The sequence below is a fragment of the Lygodium microphyllum genome, chromosome 13 (genome assembly GCF_053477565.2).
Source record: "Lygodium microphyllum isolate KBCC chromosome 13, Lygodium_microphyllum_v1.1.10, whole genome shotgun sequence".
Lineage (NCBI taxonomy): Eukaryota > Viridiplantae > Streptophyta > Polypodiopsida > Schizaeales > Lygodiaceae > Lygodium > Lygodium microphyllum.
This window is the reverse complement of record NC_141147.1, coordinates 131,134,487-131,149,641: the sequence shown is the minus strand read 5'-3', so window position 1 is coordinate 131,149,641 and position 15,155 is coordinate 131,134,487. Positions and strand designations below refer to the sequence as shown.

General features: G+C 43.5%; 1 protein-coding gene across 1 annotated transcript in view; it reads left to right on the top strand.

Moving 5' to 3' along the window:
* The first annotated feature begins 459 nt into the window (after positions 1–459).
* LOC148027218 (PROTEIN TARGETING TO STARCH (PTST)) overlaps positions 460–15,155 on the top strand; it is a 36,255-nt gene continuing 21,559 nt past the window's right edge. Inside the window, exons 1-5 of the mRNA XM_087690404.1 lie at positions 460–757; positions 1,185–1,244; positions 1,452–1,597; positions 2,230–2,319; positions 2,974–3,042. Of these exons, the coding sequence (XP_087546530.1) occupies positions 460–757; positions 1,185–1,244; positions 1,452–1,597; positions 2,230–2,319; positions 2,974–3,042 (663 nt within the window). The remainder of the gene's footprint in view (positions 758–1,184; positions 1,245–1,451; positions 1,598–2,229; positions 2,320–2,973; positions 3,043–15,155) is intronic.

The window sequence follows — 15,155 nt, the reverse complement described above, 5'->3', positions numbered from 1 at the left end:
GTCCAATCGGGACCATCTGGTGAAGGCATTACAGGATCTTAGGACAACACCTTCAACATTTTGCCTAAGCTGCCTACTCTGCAGGCAACATAGTGAGCTTTTCCTATAGAAGGCACCTGAAACCCAATTTGTCCCCATCAGCTTGTTGATATGTATTGGTGCAGTCCAAGTGTACTCCATCATTGTGAAGAGCTATTTATCAGATGCTGGTTTTTGATGATTTTGCCAAGTACATGTGAGATTGCTTCTTGGATCAAGGATCAGACTTTTAGCAGGTCATGCAAGTGGAGATTATGGGAGGCAGATCGTTTATTTATTGTGGACAGTTAGAATGGACTTGGATTGTGATTTTTGTGCTTTGGATTCACACACCATCTGAAGATATCTTCCTGGAGTGGTAGAATTGTACTCATGATAGCTAGAGGGAATCTGCCCATACTGACACACCATCTGAAGTTCATGGTAGAATTGTACCCTTATCAAGGAAGGCCAATCCTTCTGTGGTGTATTGAGAAGGGACATGCCAAATGCCTTTTCCAACGTGAAACTAGAGATGCTGGCAAGCTACAAAATGGAACTGTCCCGAGTGTGCAAAGGATGACCATTGTGGAAGATTTCAAAACTAGAGATGCTGGCAAGCTACAAAATGGAACTGCCCCTATTGTGCAAACGGTGACTATTGTGGAAGATTTCAAAAGGCCCATGCAGACTATTTCTGGAAAAATGTCTGGGTATTTAGAATCTGAACTACATTTGTGTAAATTTAAAAAGACAAAATACCTTAGCAAGGATGTAGCTGAATAGCAATGCCAACAAAAATGCCTTACATAGTAACATATATGAGGGCTGGAACTCATGAGCTATCAATGAGGCAGGATCACTTGCCTTGCCCTTGAGGTCCAAGCTTAGGAATCTAAGCTAACATAAGTGTGGTACTTAATTATGTGAACCAGCAGAAAGGTTGACATTGTTGAAACTAGCCAATAAGGCAGCTTAGGGGAATTCAAGTATTTTAGTGATGCAATAGTCACATTCAACATTAATTCTAAATTGTGCATATCACCAAGAGTTTTTGTGGTTAATTGTTTATAACAAAGGTCTTGGCAAGCTTGTTTGGTTAGCCTATGCATTCAAGGATTTTAATGTCCTGATGATCATAGTTGAGTTCTCATATGTTTACGCAGGTTTGCTTCTGGTGAACATTAAAAAACTAGCACTATGTATTCTGTGGAGTTCTTCAAGAGGTGCAACATAACACAGGCTGACTGCTCAATTTCTCAAGAGCAATGGCAAGTTATCAGAGGGGATGTGCTCATGAAAAGAATGAATCGCTGGGGAACAATTAGCATGGTTCCACAAGATTTCACCTGCAATAGTTTTTATCCAACCACCTCTGTGAATAGGCCATCCTGTAGAGCTCTTTGTGAGGTTGGGAAAAGGCCATTGTTGAGTTCTGCCAACAAATGCAGCACTGACTGCATCAGCCGTTTCAGCTGAAGAACCTGCAGTTGGGCAAAGAGACTATCAACCTATTGAGAAAGGTTCTAGGAATAACGTTTCTGACTTATACGATGGCAAAATCACGGAAAAATCAGAAGTATGTTGCTTCCTGTTCAGTGGCTTCTCAGATTTGTTTTTGACAAAATGTATGTGTATATTTTGATGACTTTAGAAGTAAACCTTGGACCTTTGAGTGCATGAAGTTGATGGCCATAACTTTCAGGTGCTTGTAAGCATGTGTGATCGAGAGTATTTTATGAAAGTATGAAACCTCTTCTGTGATCCTTCTAAAAAGTTTTTGACACATTTTGTTCATAGCTGTATTAGGCCCAACTTTTTAACCACACATCTGAAAACTTTGACTGTACAGAAATGAGAATGAGCTCTTAATGTTACAAAAATGTGTCAACCTGATATCACAAAAATGAGCTTGTGTGTTTGCTATAGGCTTCAAGTATGAAGCTAGATTAAGCTCAGTCATTGGTTGTGTTTACCATTCAATTCAGTGAGATACCATTTCTTATACTATGATAGCCTGATCGTGAGACTTCTGTGGTTGCCACTATGTATTCTGGAAAAGGTCTGATGATGATGAAATGCCTAGTTTACAGCTACTAGGTTTACAAAGAATAATCATAAACATATTCAGACTTCATGCAGAGGTTATAATCATCTCAAATACATACTTAACAAATTTTCCATTTTCTTATGCTTTCATTCTGTAAACAGCTGGCAGCTATACGAGAAAGTGCAATACGTTCTAAACTTTTGCACAAGCTTAGTGAAGCCAATCACTACGGCCGGCATATTCGGAGACAGGTTTGTAGATTCTTGCCAAACTTATACTTGCGGCTTTACATTGAGGTCTGTTATTTGCGTTGAGTTGCAAAATGGCCACTTTGCATGTCTGAGTCATCTAGAATGGTTCTTTGACCCCAAAACTTAAATCTTGTTTTTTTCAATCATGATAGTAAGCGACAATTTCTTTTATGATCAAATGACAGCTTTTAGGACAGTCTGGAAAAAATGAGCATTCCATGTGGAGAATGGCCATGGTTCTCAAAAAAAAAGAAAAAAAAGGACACACATGCTAACTGAGCTTCAAGGCAGTTCATGTGTTACTAGGCAGATTAAAAATTCATCTTGCATAAAGAAAAAATCACAATTGAACTGTGATGTCTTTTTGCTTGGTCTAAATTGAGGATCTCAAATTAATGAGGTAAACATATGTCTCTTAAGAATCTCTCAAATAAGTTGTCTTATTGTTCCCACATGTTTCTGTATCCTACTTTTGAACATTCCTACTTCATGAAGTTCCTTCCTATTCCCATTCTTTCAGCTTCAGGATTACAGCAACTTTTATACAGAAGTGGTTTGAATAGTGTAGGAATACATGCATGAGCAATGAGCATTCTAATGAGCAGTCACGAAGTATTCTCTATTTTTCAATGTGCTGTCTCTTGATTTAATCAGCTCCTGGAGAATGAAGCTGCTCTGTTGAAGTGTCAGAGTGAACTTGCACTTATGGAGACACAACTCCAGGTAGATGCATGCCCTTGATTTTTGTGCTTATTTCGTTTCCCCTCATGAATGGTTAAACTCATTGTTTTGCTCTTCAATCTTATCTCAACCATCATCTGTTGGCTTGTATTTTGACATTTGAAGTTCAGTTGTTTCTCCTGCACTCTCCATCTGCTCTCTATGATGTTGCTGTAGTTATTTGATGCCTTTTCTTCAATTTAGTTTACAAAATTTTTGTTGGTAATATGATGATCGTGAGCATGTGGAAGTTGAAAAATGAGGCATTGCATGCTTTCGTAGCGATTTGTGATGGCAGCGATTGTTCTGATGGCAAAATCTCATTGAACCACTTAGAGCATCTTACTGTAGAAATTACACGGCATAGTGGATAGAATTTGAGTAAGGAGTAGAGAACACACAACAAATATGAGAAGAACAAAAACTGCTTTAATTTCAAATGAACTGATACAAAAATGGCTCTGTCCATCCATGCGCTTCCAGTGTGAAGCGTAGATGGCGATCCAGACAGATAAGAGGCAAAGAACTTAAGGTTAGCTGGAAGAACTATGACCGGGTGAAAGATAGATTGATGATGGCTTTGGAAGAGTCTTCCTTTTATAGCCTCGGAAGGCTATTTGGTTAGCTTGTCCGACCATATTATGAATCTTCCCTAGTCGACTAGAGAATATTCCAGGAAATATTCATAGAATATTCCCTTTACAGTTGGCCAGGGGCGTTGTGCCTGGACCCTCGTCAAGGGGACCCCTTGAGACCCCTTAGACCCCAAAACAGGGGTCCTTGATAACTCCCACACCCTGCAACTCTATGCATTGTGCCTCGAGTTACTAGTAGCATAACTATTCTATCTAACCTAAAGGCTAGATCCACAAAGGTCACCTTTTTGCCATTTGGTCACATAGATCTTATTTGACATATAAGTCGGGATCTAACCATTGTCCGTGCTCACACATGGCTTCTCCTTCTAATGGGGGAGCACCATGGATCATTGGTGGTACTTTATGAGGGTGGAGCATTGAGCATATCTAATGCTTACATGGATAGAAACATTAGACATTTATTATGTGACCCTGTTAATAATGTACACATATTTCAAGTGCTTATATTGAGATAGTTGGAAGTGTTAATCATACTCTCTAGAGCTTGAGGGATTGCCCCTAGGCAAAAATAAATCTTATAGTCTATTGCATATTATATGGCGAATTATTGATTAGTTTCAATGGAAAGGTGTTCAAATTTGTTAAAAAAGGATTATCTAGACTTTCTTGTTTTCTGTAATAAACTCATATGAAACAAGATTACTTTCATCTCTAGATAGATAAAGATAACTGAAATATTGAGTAAACTATGCGAACATTTCATTATCTGAACTTTGAAAGATTTAGTTTCCTCAATAGAAATGACCTCATGGTCTATAGGGCTTCTCACAGGAAGGATGATGTGAAGGTCCATAGCTTCCTCATAATGTTGGATATCTATACTCAACTACAACATTGTATAAGACCAAATAATTGGTTACTTTTCTCTGGGCATTGCCTAAGTGGACCTTGTTGCATGATCATGTGCGTACTAGCATACTCCCTTTGCATATGCATCAAGTTTATGTTTTGTGCACTTGGAAGTGGGACATTTGTATTTATGAGCCTCTTCTCAAGTGAAACACCATGCATTGTGTAGCATGCTTTACCCTTTTACACATTTAGTGGAGATTTCAGGCAGCATCCATTGATTTGGGATTGTCGCTACTTCATTGCCACCACCCTTCCCATTCCATCCCTCATTTTTTACACCCTTGTGGTGATTGGGTAGATTCCCTATTGACAAACATGTGAGCTCCACGACAATCCTGCAGAGCCTAGCTTGCCAATCATCCCTTTTCCCATCAGATACTCTTGAAGAAAATTTGGGGATTAAAAAAAATAAAAGACAAGAAAAAGCGGATTTCGAGGGAAGATAACCATTGCCTCTGTAGTCTTGGTAGGTTATTGGGCAACCGATACACATCCATTGACCAAGCCTTGGCTACTTTGGAGTGGGATCTCTTGTATAAATAGAGGTGCTTCCTCATTGCCTTGTAGTCTTGGTAGGCCATCGGGCAACTGATGTGGAATCTTTGTCCAATGCCATGGTTGCTTTGGGGTGAGACCTCTTGGATGAGCTATGCTTTGTGGTTCCTCTTGGCTTGAGTTTTTGAAAAGGGGTGTTAATCAACAAAGGGTTAAATAACTTTAATCCCCTTTTTCAGCTCATTAAACATCCCCAAACGCAAATGTTGAATATACTAAAAGTGTCTGAGCACCCATAGTTTGCCAAGGGTCCAAACTAATGCATCATGTATCATAGCTGGTGTGACCATATATCAAATAGCCACCTCCTTGTGTGAGGCCTTTGGAAGTGTGCTTGGCAACACTATTACTCCAGCATGGCCAATGCCATGTATCCTCGTATGAGTCCATCCTTGCCCACTTTCACCATGTTGAATCTCCCAGCCAATGTAGTAAATGTGAACTCCTAGGCAGACATATGAGTCTATTATCTCCACCTATCCAGCTCTTAGGGTGAGGACTAACCTCCTCCTCACTAAGGCTGATGTGTGAAAGTGAAATCTTGGTTTTCCCAAGATTCACTGTCAATCCATGTTGTGTATGAAGATCCTGAAGGGCATGTAGATGTCGTTGTAGACCCTCCTGTGTCTTAGAGACCAAGACAATGCCATCAGCATAAAGCTAAATGGAGATCAATGTACTTGCTATATCCACTCCAATTCCTCCTCCTTGTGCGATGTGATCCTCTATCTCATCAATGTAGAGTCCAAAGAGCGTGGGAGAGAGGGGACATCCGTGCTTCACTCCTATGGTACTAGAGACTATGCATGATAGTCCTCTTGGGCATCTCAATCGACCAATCACTCTCTCATAGAGTGTGCAAATATTGTAGATCATGTCTGATGGGATCCCCAATGTCTAGAATTGTTGTAGCAATCTATCTTGCGGAACTATGCTGAAAGCTTTATGGAAATCCACAAAGCAGTAGTAGAGCTTCTTCTTCTACACATTATTTTTGTTTGCTCAACCATGGTCCTTAGGGTGAAAATATGGTTTAAGTGTAGAAAAACCTTGTCTGAATTCAACTTGTCATGTTGCTCTCAACCCCCCTCCCTAGGCATATACACTAAGCTTCACCTCTAGCAATGCTTTGTAGATCTTGGCTAGTGTGTGGCCTACTGTGATGGTCCTATAGTTACCTAGATCTAGGGGATCTCCAAATTTTTGGATAGGCACAATAGTGTGCATGGTGTTAGAGAGTCATTCCCTGTATTGCCGTGGGCAGAGCAGTACGGCAGCAGTGTTGTCGCAGAGGATGCCACATCAGCTGGTCGGATAGGGTGCCATGTGGCACAGTTTGTTGCAGTCGGTCAGTTTTCTGCAGTCGGCTGCATTAATGCAGCCGATCTGGTGTTGGGAATTTCCTATTTTTTGGCTATTTATAGCTAGTTTGTGGCATACTCTAGCATTTATTATTTCAGATTCTGATCTTGAGATCTGTTGGCTGAGACAGACTGTGCTCGGGCTGATGGAGATCGAGGTCATCAAGTCGGAGATATACATACATATTTCCTCTGCCCCCTTGTGTATTCCTACACTCTTATACAACATACTACACCGCAGATTTTCTGCATTTACAGTCATTTTCTCTCTCTCTCTCTCTTCTCTCTGCGTTCACTCTCTCTCAGTCTTTGTCCTACGCTTCCGCATTGTTGCACTCTGACATGGTATCAGAGCGGTGAAGATGGATTGATTGAGGGCTGAACCTATCTGAAGAGGATATTTCAGCGTGACAGAAGGCTGCGTTTCTAGGATTTGAGGGCGAGTGGGAGGGCTGCGCATCGGATCAAGGCTGAAGCGAGTGTGGGCATGCGAGAAAGGAGTCTAATCGGTGAATTTGCTGCAGGTTATTGCTGTTCGAAGGGGAGGAAGATTGCATTTGAGGCCTTCCATTGTAGATTTTAACCTTTCATCGCCTCCGGTAGGTGAAGAAGGTTTGGGCAGCGGAGGAACCAACCCTAGAAGGTTGCGTTTTCACAGTTAGAGGGGGACTGATTTTGCGTTTGTGCAGGTATTGCAGGTTAACATGTCTACAGAGACTGATTTGGAGTTCCAGGCGATCATGTACAAGAAGGTGCCTGTTCTACTAGCTCTTCCATCGGATCAAAAGCTTGATGGTGACAATTACCGCATTTGGCGGGTGATGATGTTGGCCATTTTGGATTCTTATGATTTGGCGGAATTGGTGATGGAGAAGATTAACAGGCCCTCGGAGGGGGATGATTCCAAACACTCTTCCAATGCTCGTGCAGAGTTGACCAAGGCCCAGTCTCATTGGGGCAAATTGAATGCCAGGATTCGATCTTTTCTGTTTCTGTCTTGCACTACAGCCATGATAGCTCACATCGAACACTTGACGGTGGCTTGAGAGATATGGCTGGAGCTCGACTAGATGTACAACCGGATGATCTTGATGAAGAGGGTTTCTTTGGAGGTGCGGATGCGGACCTTGTTCGTGAATAAGTCTTCTTCGCTTTGGAAACACATCAACAAGCTTCGGCAGCTTCACATGCAGGTTCAAAATGTGGGGAAGCCTATTTCCTCCAAAGACATGGCGAGCACTTTACTATCCCAGTTGCCGCCACGATTCGCTGCTTTTTATTCCACTCTTATTGCATCAGGACGAGAGTTGACTCTTTGGTGGGAAGAGTTGGTTCCTATGGTCTTGGACCAGGAGGAACAATTGAAGGGACAGAATGCTTCCAAATCGGAGGCATTGGTTGATCAAGCCTCTCAGAAAAAGGGGAAGGACCAAAAGAAGAAGAAGGAGGACAACAAATCCAAGAAGGACAAGGAGAAGGAATCGACTTGCTATATTTGAGGAAAGACCGGTCACTGGAAGAAGGATTGCCCCGACAAAGACAAGAAGGATACCAAGAAGAAGGACACAAAGGATTATGGAGCGGTGGCTGCACCCTTATCAGCTGCTTTTATACACTTAGCAATCATTAAGGACTCTACATCGAAGACTTCTGATGTTGCGATGATAGCTCCCCAGGCTTGAGAGTGGATTGTGGACAGTGGTGCCTCACGGCATATGACTCCTTCCATTGGTATTGCCCATTTGCGACCTTCGTGTGGGCAAATTCTCATTGGAGACAGCTCTTCTGTGTCTATTGCTTCGCGGGGTGAGGTGCAGCTTATTCCAGATGGATGTGGTGGTACCCACACTTCTGAGGTGTTGCATGTGCCAGGTTTGGGGTATCATTTACTTTCGGTCCATAAGATTTGTGCTCTTGGCCTCTTGGTGGAGTTTAATAGTGATGCTATTCGAGTCCTTGATCGTGGATCGAGGAAGGTTCTCTTTGCAGGGTATGAGGAGAATGACATCTACAAATTGAAGTCTTTTTCAGCCCTTACTTCTCTTCTTCTTACGGCTCAGATACAGTTCGAGCTCTGCATGCTCGGTTTGGCCACCTGAACTATGAGTACCTTCGGAAAGCGTCGCGAGGGTCGTTTGTCCGAGGCTTGCCGGACATAGTGGTGAGCCATCAGCCATGTGTCTCTTGCATTCGTGCATCAGGATGCGATTTCCAACAAAGCTTCTAGGCAGTTTATTTCACCCATGGAGCTTGTATCTATGGATCTTTGTGGCCCGATGAGGACCGAGTCCCTGAAGGGGAGCTTGTACTTCATGTTGATCGGAGATGACTACAGCAGGATGACTTGGGCCTATTTCTTGACTTTAAAGTTGGAGGCTTTCTCTCACTTCAAGGATTGGCTTCTCTTAGAGAAGAACCGTTCTGGCCGGCGACTGAAGACCTTGCGTTCAGACAAGGGAGGTGAATTTATGTCTAACAAGTTTGCTCGTTTTTGGCAGATAGGGGCATTCACCAAGAGTTTGCTAACACCAACACTCTCCAAGAGAATGGCATTTTGGAGCAGAAGAACCGAGGTGTGATTGAGATGGCACGCACCATGATGGAGTATCGACAAACACCTCAGTTTCTGTGGGCTGAGGGAGTGGCTACTGTAGTTCACATTCTCAATCAATCTCCTACTTCGGCCGTTGACAGGATGACACCTTTTGAGGCTTACTTCGGGACTAAGCTTGATGTCTCTTATTTCAGGATCTTTGGGTGTGATGCTTGTGTGCACATTCCGAAGACGCAGCATGATAAGTTCGAGGCGGCTTCCCGACGACAGTTTTTTGTTGGCTATAGCTCCCAATCCCAAGGTTATCGTTTGTTTGATCCCGTCAAGCGGGATGTCTACACGAGCCAAGATGTGCAGTTCGTGGAAGTACCGGCCACAGAGGGGGTTGAGGAGCACCCCGTCCTTGGAGACCCAGGGGAGAGTTGGGCTCCCGAGATAGTTCCTTTGGAGCCAGAGTCTCTTAATGGAGATCCTTCTTTTAATTCAAAGTCTTCTCTTCCACCGGCCACCCTCGAGGAGTTTTCGCTGGTGGATGTTTCTGAGTCTTAAGCAGATGGAGAGCGACGGGGAGAGGTTTGTCCTCCTCCTTGTTGGGCCTGTGACACACTCCGAGATTTAGGGATTGAGGGGGTCCCTGAGGAGTGGGAACTGCAGGATGAACCGCAGAGGTCACGGAGAAACTAGGCACATTTTTCGGAGCTTGCTTGCTCCAACTATTGTTTACTGACCCGTGTTATGTAGGATCGTGAGCCCACTTCAGTGAAGGAGGCTTTGCAGTCTGATCATAGCGGAAGGCCATGGAAGTCAAGTTGGAGGCTATTGAGAGGAATGGCACTTGGTCTCTTGTGCCTCGTCCCTCTCACAAGAAGGTGATTGGTGTCAAGTGGGTCTTCAAGACCAAGTACCTTAGCGATGGTTCTTTGGATAAGCACAAGGCTCGCCTTGTTGCTAAAGGTTTTGCTCAGTGCCCGGGCATTGATTTCCATGATACTTTTGCCCCCATTGCTCGTATGGCGACTATTCGAGCTATTCTTGCCTTGGCTGGCCATAGGAGATGGTCTGTTTATCAGTTGGATGTGAAGTCGGCCTTTCTTAATGGTGACTTGCAGGAGGAGATCTATGTTGAGCAACCTTCTGGCTTTGAATCCTCAGATGGGAAAGTTTACAAGTTGAAGAAGGCCTTGTATGACCTCAAGTAGGCTCCACGTGTATGGAATGAGAAGATTGACTCGTTTCTTCAGTCGAAGTTGGGATATCGGCGCTCTACGGCCGATCTGCAGCTTTATGTGCACACTTCCGAGTTTGGTCGTGTGTTGTTTGTGTTATATGTTGATGATTTGATTTTGACAGGGGATCATGCATAGAAGGTCCGAGAGACCAAGACAGCTTTACATCAGGCATTCAAGATGACGGATTTGGGGCTTCTTTATTTCTTCTTGGGTCACGATATTTATCAGTCTTAGCAGGGGATTTTCATCTCTCAGCAGAGGTACATTCGGGAGCTCTTGGTGACTTTTGAGATGACTTGTCGGCCCATTACTACTCCTATGGATCCGAATTGGAAGGCCACTTCACACTCAAATTCTCCTGTGATGGATGCTTCACGCTACCGTCAGTTGATTGGATCCTTGATTTGGCTTCTCAACACTTGTGTTAATCTTTGTTTTGCTGTGGGTCTTTTGGTAGGGTTCATGCTTGAACCCAAACAGGTGCATTGGCAAGCTGCCCTGAGGATTCTTTGGTATTTGAGGGAGACTTCTGACTTAGGGATTTCTTATCTCGCAGGTACAGATGCTTCTGATCTTGTTCTTGCAGGTTGGAGTGACTCAGATATGGCTGGCGATGTGGACCACCGATGGTCTATTACAGGCTACTATTTGACCTTGGGTACAGGTGTTATTTCTTGGAGTAGCAAGAAGCAGCCCATAGTAGCCCTTTCTTCTACTGAAACGGAGTATTGGGCTGCGTCTTCCACCACATGTGAGGTTGTGTGGCTTTGGAGATTGTTGGAGGAGCTTGGCTGCTCCCAGACTCGTTCTACTCTATTGCGGTGCGACAATGAGAGTTGCATTGCCTTGGTACGGAATCCAGTATTCCATGCCTGGACGAAGCACATTGAGATCCAGTATTACTTCATTTGGGAGAAGCTTCTGGATGGGACCATTGATGTGGAGTACTGCAAGATGGAGGATAATCTTGCAGATTTGTTCACGAAGGCGCTTCCCCAGGCTCTTCTTCGGCAACATTTCCGATCCCTTAGTCTTCTGCCCTGTCCAGGATCTGAGAGGGGGTGTTAGAGAGTCATTCCCTGTATAGCCGTGGGCAGAGCAGTACGGCAGCAGTGCAGTTGTAGAGGATGCCACGTCAGCTGGTCGGACAGGGTGCCATGTGGCACAGTTTGCTGCAGTTGGCGTGGTGCTGGGAATTTCCTATTTTTTGGCTATTTATAGCCAGTTCGTGGCACACTCCAGCATTTATTATTTCAGATTCTGAGATCGAGATCTATTGGCTGAGACAGACTGTGCTCGGGCTGACGGAGATTGAGGTCATCAAGTCGGAGACATACGCAGATATTTCCTTTGCCCCCTTGTGTATTTCTGCACTCTTATACAGCATACTACACCGCAGATTTTCTTCGTTTACACTATCTCCTTCTCTCTCTCTCTCTCTCTCTCTCTCTCTCTCCTCTCTGTGTTTACTCTCTCTCAATCTTTGTCCTACGCTTCTGCATCGTTGCACTCTGACACATGGTCCACTCATCTAGAAAGACTTCCGCTAGGGACTTCGTAAAAACATAAAGGCAAGCAAAGGGGCCATGGTGTCTATACCATAAATGAAATGCTCACCTTGGTTCCTATATACTTGTATGCTCCATTGATTGTGCATGTTGTAGACACACTCTCTCTCTCTTGGCCATATCGGAACTGGCGGGTGGTGTAGTAGGTTGTACAGCCTCTTTGCATATGAGTGCCATATGTTTGGGTCACCAATAGGTGTAAGGCGACATGACTCCCATAGTTTGCGCCAAGCTGTGGTTGCATCTTAGCTCATGAAGTACATGTCCCAATCATAGGTGAGGAAAATGGGGAAACAGAAACAAAACGGAAATTTTCAAGGAGGGGGAAATGGAAATGCCATGTCATTTGGGGGGGGGGGAGAGAGAGAGAGTTCAGGGCTCATGGTGGCACATCCTTAACATTGCTGGTCGGTTCTGTACATCTTCCTCTTTCTTGGTGAATCAATTGGTATACTCATAGAAGCTAGTTCTGCACAGAAAGTGCAATGGCACCTAGTGGAGGATTGTTTGTCTACTAACTTTTTCTAGATGGACTTGTTGGTTGTGTCAAGGCTGCTCTCTTGGGACGGGAAACATGAGGACCGATCCAAATTTAATTGCATGGCAGATTTGGGTTTGATTTCTGTTGTGTTGATGCCACCTTGGCAAGCTAGAGTGTGTTGATGTCTTTTTGCATAGGCAGGAGGATTTTTTGGATCCCTTGGGGATATTGTGACGTATGGTGTCAGATTTTGATGATGCTGCAGGATAGGCATCCCTTTCTTGCCTTTGGATTGGGATCTTGTGGGATGACTGAATCTTGATAAGGCTTCGGCTATGAGGTGTATCATCTCATGATCAAAGTTCACGATTGGCTGGTCACCAAGGCCAATGCTGTTTGGGGCCAGCAGAAATTGAAGGCATGGTGGAAAATGATAGTGATGGAAGGCTGGCTAAACAAGACTCCATGAGTTCTTTGAGACCTATACAACTCAATTGGCTGCACCTTTGATAGCTTTATGTTAGCAGGTCTGGATGACAGGAAACATGCCATACTCTTGGAAGGAGGGTGTTATTAAATTGATTCCCAAAATGCCATCCCCTTCAGCTTTGAAGCATTGATGACCGATTTCCTTGATGGGCTTTGTGACAAGATTTTTACCGAAGTCTTGGCTAATAGATTGCATGAATACCTTCCTAACCTTATCCATCATGCACAGCACAGATTCATCAATGGAAGGACTATTCTACACAATATTGTGAATGTCCAAATAGGGATAGGTTATGTTCACTACACAAAGTAGGAAATGGTGATGATTCAATTGGATGTGGAAAGAGCCTTTGACCACTTGTAATGGTCCTTCTTGGGTTAGCTAATTAGTTTGGATTTCTCATGTCTTGTGATAATGGTTCTTGTTTGGTCTGGCTTCGGGCCTGCATATCAATGTGCAGAAATCTACTCTGATCAGCTGTATAGAGAATGATTTGAATAAATTGGGGTGGCAAGGGGGGGTGGTTCTTTGAGGTGAGATAAATCGACACTTGGGTTATCCCATAGGAGTGGATGTGGATCCTTGTGCTTTACTCAATTGGATGTCTTCATGCATTCATGATAAGTTAATGTGTTAGAAGTCCCAAGGCTGGCCTTTGCATGTGCGATTGAAGGTGGCCCAAACAATTATGAGTAGCATGATTTCATATTTTCTACCATTGCTTCCATGGACGCAAACGTCATTGCCTGAGTTGGTGCTGCGTATCCGCTTTATGCTCTGGCAAAGCAATTGAATCGAATGGGCGAAGTCTGGGTATCCTAGCAACATGTTACTACACCAAAACGGTTGGGTGGTGGTGCTCTATTGAATGTTAAAATCCACATGATGGCTTTGAGGTTTGCTCTTTTACAGGCTTTGTGTGCTCAGCATCACCCTTGGACCTATATTTTATAGAGGAGGTTGACATTTTGCATGGGCGCACTACTTTCGAGACCTCTTCATGGAATATTTTGTATTCCACTCAACCATTTAAAACTTTGAAGTCTTTTCTTCTTATCCACCTGATAGCATCATGGCAAGAGTTCCTTTGCCTTACTATATGACACCCTCTAGATTTTAGAAAGGAAGAGAAATCTTTGCAAGTAGAGGTTTTGGCTACATCTAGGTTGCTTCATTGCCCTAACAAGCAAATGCAAAAGGTTAAATTTAATAGGATGGTGAGATTGGGCTTGAAGACTATCCGGGATGTTGTTATCCTAGGGTAGGGTGAGGGTCTATTCTTTTGGCCGCATTCGCCAATACTTCTGAATACCAAGAGGTTATAGGCTGCTTTGGTCAACCTTAGAAGACTGGGCTTGGGAGACAATTTCCCTTGCCTACTTCTCTATCCTTATCACCATGGTTGGATTGGACCTTCGTGAAACCCCAATATTTTCTAATGCACTTAGCTAATCAGATTTACCACCATGGTAGAGCATAAGATATGGATCACTGAGAAAGCTAATAAAGTTTGGTTGGTTCATGATAGTGCAGCTAAGTGGCATGATCACGTGCTTCACTTGTGGAAGTCAAAGTTTCCCTATCTAGGAAAAGTTTTTCTCTAGAGGCTTCTCATTGGGGGCTTGCCCACTGGCATTGTGTTGCTGGCCAGAAAGATATCCAGAGGCAAATGTATAGTTTGTACTACTTGTGATGACACCCCTGTTCATCTTTTCATTTCTTGCCTTGTTGCCATACAAGTTTGGGACTTCCATCTCTAGAGTGTGGACCTCGTTGACAGGTTGGTTAGGTCAGCCTAATGAGGGTTATACGTCTATTGTGATTGGGGTGGGAGTCTACTATCTTCCATTGCCCAAATTGTGGGATTTTAAGTTGAGTAGGTTAAGTAGGCTTAAAATAGGGCCTTAGGGTTTGTTGAGCTGTAGGCCTTGGGACAGCTTTACATAGAACTGAGGAAGGGGGACTGGTGGGTGGTGGGTGCTCTTCTAACCCTAAACTTGGGGGGAGCTTACGAGGCTCTACTGTTTGGAGGTGAGTTAGATGTCAGTCCTCCTATGTTTTGAGCTTTGTGTTTGTTTGCTGTTATGATCAGTGTTATCAATGTGATGGCTGTTTACATATAATACCTGCTATTTATCCATCAGTGGATGTTCAAGTCCATGGGTGTCTCCTCCCATGGACTATGTGGTCAGGCCAAGGCTTGTATGGACTGTAACATATGAATGCTTTTATCAAAATTCGTAAGCAGAAGATGTTCTTTGTCTGTATATATGCTGTATTTCAGCAGGAATTCAGACATATGCTGGCACATTTATCTTTTAGTACTCTATTTGCACTGTAACCATCAATTTTGTTTATAAGCTAAGT